The sequence below is a fragment of the Branchiostoma floridae genome, chromosome 14 (genome assembly GCF_000003815.2).
Source record: "Branchiostoma floridae strain S238N-H82 chromosome 14, Bfl_VNyyK, whole genome shotgun sequence".
NCBI lineage: Eukaryota > Metazoa > Chordata > Leptocardii > Amphioxiformes > Branchiostomatidae > Branchiostoma > Branchiostoma floridae.
Window position 1 is genome coordinate 21336242 of NC_049992.1, and position 6338 is coordinate 21342579.

At 38.2% G+C, this 6338-nt stretch overlaps 1 protein-coding gene across 1 annotated transcript in view; it reads left to right on the forward strand.

Annotated features, from left to right (window-relative positions):
* Positions 1 to 6305, forward strand: part of LOC118430471 — a 17008-nt gene extending 10703 nt beyond the window's left edge. Inside the window, exons 7-11 of the mRNA XM_035841355.1 lie at positions 2009 to 2228; positions 2424 to 2609; positions 3058 to 3167; positions 3461 to 3607; positions 5491 to 6305. Coding sequence (XP_035697248.1) covers positions 2009 to 2228; positions 2424 to 2609; positions 3058 to 3167; positions 3461 to 3583 — 639 coding nt within the window. The 3' untranslated portion in view covers positions 3584 to 3607; positions 5491 to 6305. The remainder of the gene's footprint in view (positions 1 to 2008; positions 2229 to 2423; positions 2610 to 3057; positions 3168 to 3460; positions 3608 to 5490) is intronic.
* The last annotated feature ends 33 nt before the right edge of the window (positions 6306 to 6338 follow it).

The following is a 6338-nucleotide window of genomic DNA, read 5'->3' on the forward strand; positions in this document are numbered from 1 at the left end:
CGTACATACAGTCAGCACAGTGTTCTCCTGCACGCCTCTTTTGGTCCGGTCATCCAATGGCCAAAAGAGCAAATACACTCAAATGACTGCTAAAATAATCTTGGATTTTCTGTATACAAAAAATTATATGAAGAAAAGGATTGATGGAATCATTGATTGTCCTCAATTGGTCGACATGCTTACACACGTATCATTGATACCCGCGCCCATATACACACATGTACACCTTTCTTACATGGTGGCCATGATAGATAAAAAATGAGGTCAATGTGGCAAAGAAAAGACAGTCCATCATAAGTAGCAGCCAATGAATGCATGGTAATTACAAATGTAGGAAATTGACCAATAAGATAATAGCTGTATGTCTGTCAAATAGTTGCATTATTATGCTTTTATTTTGCCTCTCTTATGGGACTATGGGATCAGTCTACGCTACTCTAAATTGCTACATCTTTTGGTGCATAACACTAGTTATGATATCATCATTTGATTTTTTTATTATGAATATTTGTGTGGTTTGGAGAAAAACAAAATGGTAGCTGATATTAGAGATAAGTTTTATCTGATTTGCCTCTTTTGCTAATTTTTTATCTATCATGGCCGCCGCATGAGAAAGGTGTATTAACAGTCCCACTCACGTAAGCAGGCCTGGTCCATGGGTTAACAATCATATGTAAATGAATGCATATGAATATATATAGAGAGGGAGGGGGGCTATAGAGATAATAAGCTATTTTTCAGTGTTCATTGTAGATTTACAGTGGATTACCATACTTCAACAGCCATAGTTAAATTCAATTTGACATGTACTTATTACCACCAACTATATATTAAACCCTCTCCTAGTTTGGTATCAACATACATTTTGTAACATAGAAAAATCATTCATCAGACACAAGGTGATAGTTGCAGATTTTCTGATAATGTCTGTAACTGACATCACATTGGATATGGTGACCTGAAGTTTGGAAAAGAGTGCCTATTTTGTGCAAGTATGAATATGTAGGTGCCATGATAACACATGTTGAATAACACATTGATCACTGCTGTTGAGCATAATCAGGACATGTTGTATTTTGTTTTAGTATTCTATTATCATAATACCGGTACGTTTACGACGATTTCTCTAGCCATACTGATTTGACAAATTGTCAATGCATCATTTTCTCCATGGCAGTTACATGTTGCTGTTATAGGTTCCCCTTGCCACTTCTTCTGTGTAACTTTTCTGCCACTCTTGTCCTGCTAAAGGCGAAATATTGTAATTGTAAGACGCCGCGGAATTACACGGCAAACGGGCGCGTGGTTGGGAGGGGGTAGAAATACCGGCCGGAAGAAACACGGCACAATTAACTGTCGCTATGTACCTTTATACATCCTCTGATGTTCCTTCCTTTTCTGTTAGTAAATGCATAAAACATAAACCTACATGAGCATACAAAATGTCATGAGAAAACGGACGTATACTGTCAAGAATTTTCATTTAACTTCTGTCCGTCACAACCGCTATGACGTAACACTTCACTGCTAGCGTAGATATAAAAATGGCGGGAAAATGGCTGCGTACATTCAATTTTGCCCATTCAGTCGTAGATCCGGGCTATTATGCAACGGTTCTTCACACTTTTACATGAGTTGTAGGTCACCAACAGAAATTCAAGATTGTTGTTGAATCATGTTCGTCTTGTGCCATGAGCATGTGTAATTATGATCTACAAATCTGGCAATGAATGTGACAGTATGTTCATCCCACGACGAGCTGCCTACCCCGAAAAAAATACTGAAAACTTTTGGCCTTGTTGTCTTCGAATGCATTGTTATCGATGCTTTGTAAATGATGTATTGGACACCTAGATGTCTGAAGTGTGCACACCTCAGAAATAACTATTGTTGCATGTGTAGATCTCTTTAAATTCCATTATTTTTGATCGGCCGGTATAAGTCTTACTGCCGGTATTATGCCAATGCATGTTACAAATTACTCCAAACTCTTTGAAAATTCTTACAGGACATGCTGAGAGAAATTGAACGTTTCTCCAAACTGGATGATCACAAAGACCGTAGTTGCTGTATTGTGTTCCTGATGTCTCATGGCCAGGAGGGCTGCATCATGGGAAGGGATGGCCAGAGGGTCAAGCTGAAGGATATCTTCAGGCTTTTTGATAACATTCATTGTGAAAGCCTGCTGGGGAAGCCAAAGCTTTTCTTCATTCAGAGTTGTCGTGGAGGTAATTCTGTTAATCTGTACTCTTTATTTTACAAAATCAAGTTGATAAACTAAGTTAAACTTTAACTTGCAACACAAAAATTGAATATACTATACCTGGTTTCTTTGCAGGGACCTCTTTTTTACCAACACAGATGAACTTTCAAGTCAAGTTGATTTTTTGCAACATACAAATCGACATCTATTTTCTTTGTAGCCAATGTTGATAGGGGAACAGTTCCTCCAAGAGATGTGCCAGATGCAGTGGGGGTTCTGAAAGAGCAGACTCTGAGTCGTCAACTGTTTGGACCAATGGGAGTTGGAGAGGATGTCCCAGATGCTGCTAGATGTGTTGATCAGCCAACCAGGACAGACATGTTCTTTGGATATGCAACACAAGAGGGTAATGATGTATTATGTCAGATGAAATGTACCAATTTACAACCTAGGATTGATGTGCTAAAAGATTTGGATTTTCCCAGAACTATCACAGAGCTCAGTAGAATTTGTTATCGGCAAGCACAATAGGGGCATCTTTGCTCAATAGTTTTAAAGAACAGCTATTGTGCAAAAATTGTGAGTGACAGGTTGTTCAGTGTACTATAACCAGCTGCTGCCATGCAGTATACCTGTGAAACTTGTCCATGTCTTATAACAGCTATAAATATATTGAATGTAACAGATACAGAATGTGTACACTGTCAGTCATTGTTCTTTCATTACATTATGTTATGTTTTTGAAACTTGAAAGCTTTTTGTTGACAGTTATTAATTTTTAACAGTAAATCTTAAATGTATGATTTTTGGATCTAAATTGATTGATTAATTAATATGTTGATTACCTTTTTCAGGAAACATGGCCTTCCGAAATGAGACACAAGGCAGCTGGTATATCCAGGCAATGGACCAAGTGTTCCGGCAACATGCTAAAGACACTCATGTGGCAGACATGATGACAATGGTGATGTCTTACAGCACATCATTTCTGTCATTTTAACAGTTATTAAGACTTAACGTTTAACTTACCATTTAGATAAGTATGTACAGTTAAATTTACTATATAGATTAATCCTCAGGAAATTCATTGAACACTCAGCTTGCTGCCATTCTACATTTTGTATGTGTAACTGCCTTATAACCATCATGAAATGGGGCCTTCTTGGTCGACGTCATCTGGCTATAGGATTATATGATATTTAACACTACCATGAGATGAGGTAATACATAATCCTTCATTGGTACATGTTTTTCTAGGTGAACAGACTAGTGGCTGCAAAGACGGCACAAAGTGAGAACTCAGACTACACAGGTGGCAAGGAGGCATCCGAGTACCTCTCCAACTTACAGAAAAATCTCTACTTCTTTCCTGGCCTATAAATCTCAGACTCTGCTATCAACAAGGTCAGCTAAACCAATCACTCGTTCTCATTGAAATGTCGAAAATGGCATTTTTTTGGTCGAAAAATAGATCGGCTTTATTTTCACTGAAAACTACTTGGTTGTTTGGGAAAATTCCTCTTTTAACCATAGCCAAAAAATGGCAACTTATTATTTTCGGTCCCATTGATAATACATTACAGGGCATGTAACAAACGTTACCGGTAACGTTTGTTACAACAGTAGACTTTACCCTGTTTTCTTCAAAAGGACGTACCTTATTGACTACATCATTTAGGTATAAATGGATGTCCCTAGGGACATTTGAAAAGTGGGCAGCTTTTTTACACCAGGTCAAATAGAAAGCTTAGACAGCATCGAACAATGGTAACGTTTGTTACAGTCATTTCTGTACAACATTTTTTTAAGCATGGTAAGATACAAATGACAGTCACCAACCCTTTCTTGTTTCTTTAGAAAGCTAGAAAAACTGTACAGCGTCACAAAAACGGCCATTTCTAGTCTTATACGTGCATAATATAACCGTGGCAACCATCGTACTAGTGGCGGTAACGTTTGTTACAGAATCTGGCGACAGGCATAAACCACCTCATACAGCCTCCAAGATCAGTGACAGGGGCGATCTGACGTGATCGGGCAGAGGGCCTGGGTAGCTGGTTTCAACTGCCGAACAATCATTCTGGGAACTGAATTGTTACATTTTTGGCTACTATTTGAATTCTTCGTTTCTTCTCAGGCGACAGCCATTTTTTAGGGTGTGAAATCCCACCCGTGGCTATAATAATCTTCTAATCCATCAACCTCTACGAATGTTGTGGTGCATCTTTTGTAAAACATTACAGGGGTTGTGGAAAAATGAAGGAACCAGTGATGTTGTCTATAGTTTGCTCCATATCAAGGCGTAAAGTCAGGCGACAGCATTTCGACATTTAAATGAGAAAGAGCCCAATATGAGTTAGACTAAGCTCCTTTTTTTGGCTCCTAATTAGCTCCTGTTTTTGGCTCCTAATTAGCTCATTTGCTTCAACATAGTCTTAACTTGTCTTACCTTAAGTTTGTAGCTTTTGGACCTTTGAAAATTTGTCTTCCACCGATTTTTGTATATTGATACATATTAGTTAGGATAAACCTGTTCTTCAACTTGATCTCTTTTACATTTTAATCAATTTACAGCTATAGGATATATACACCCTCTCCAGCAAGATCTCGTCAGTGTCACTGACGAAAACTAATGGATAGTAGTTGAAATGTCTGACCGTTTCCAAAACCATATCCAGTTGCTTGACTAACTAGTTTTTGGCGTAATACCTGGATGCCAAATCTACATCGACGTATCCTATTTTAGTGGATTCGATGTATTTTTTTACTGCTCCACTTTACATAAGGGTATGACAGGAAGAGTCCATTCTTGCACTAAGGGGGCTTTTTTTTTCAAATTCACTTTTGGACGGTAATGATTCAAAATTCTATTTTTAGCGAGTGTTTTTGGACTGGTCTATTTTACATGAGGTTCACTGGAGGAGTCCATTCTTACACTGGGATTTTGTATGACACATTTTTGCTCATAAGTGTGATTAGTACTTTTAAAGCAGAAGGGTGATTTTGGTGCTTGGGGAGGGAAATGGCTGAAATACTGTTCATGCGATTTACATTTTACTTTCGCAGTAGCAGGAAAATTGAGTTTTTGAAGTGGTCACCGCAAAAACAAAACCACTGCAACCATTTCTGCATGAACAGTATGCTGTATTTGCTCTCAAGTAAATATTGGCCTTTCTAGTTTTTGTTTATTAATAAATTCATAACTGTTATAATATAAGATGTAAAAGTATGATTTAAAAATGCAAAAACGTATTACTAAACAAACCTGTTCTTTTCATTGTAATTAGTTGAGCGAACTTGAGCCATCTGGAGCCGCCTTTCTATGGATGATGTAGCTGCAGAATCTGTCAATGCCTTCAGCTGGACAGTCACTGGAGGGGGATGGAGTATATGCCTTGCTCAACATCATAAACTGTCAACATAAACTCTGGACTTTAGCTTAAGCGGATCATATAGGGCCTGTCATTGTGATAGGATGAGTGGACATCCTGTGTAATTGTATGAGAGACACCCCAGCACCTGGAATGGTTCAGTCTGCATGTCACCATGTGACCCTGATTGGATGTGGAGACTTTCAGTAAATTGCTCCGCACAATTTTCGTAATTTTCTCCCGCCCTCCCATCCCAGTGTTTCTTTATTTGTCAACTAAAAACAGCAAACATTAAAGAACTCGCAACCGCCATCCCCAGGCTCCTGTCTCTTCGGCTCAGTTAAATCTTAATGACATGCCATTTTACAAGATGTCTTATTTGCATGGGAAATAGTAATGAAATATGAACCCAAAACACACAGACAAGTATGTTCACAAGTTTTGTGGAATAACAGATTTATTTTAGTAAAGAGTGCACCAATATATTACAAAATCTGGATAGATGCCAGTATTACCTACCTGAACAATCTGTTGTATGAGGATGGATCTTTTCTTACAAGCAAAGTCCTCACTCACTCACTCACTCACTCATTCACTCTCACTCACTCACTCACACTCACACACTCACTCACTCACTCACTCACTCAATCTAAATGACTTAACCAAGGATTCAAGGCAAATAATGAATTACAACTCTATGAAAGCGGCCATACCCAAAAAATGGAAAGACATTATCAAAAACAAAGTAAATGTTTCAAGTTTTG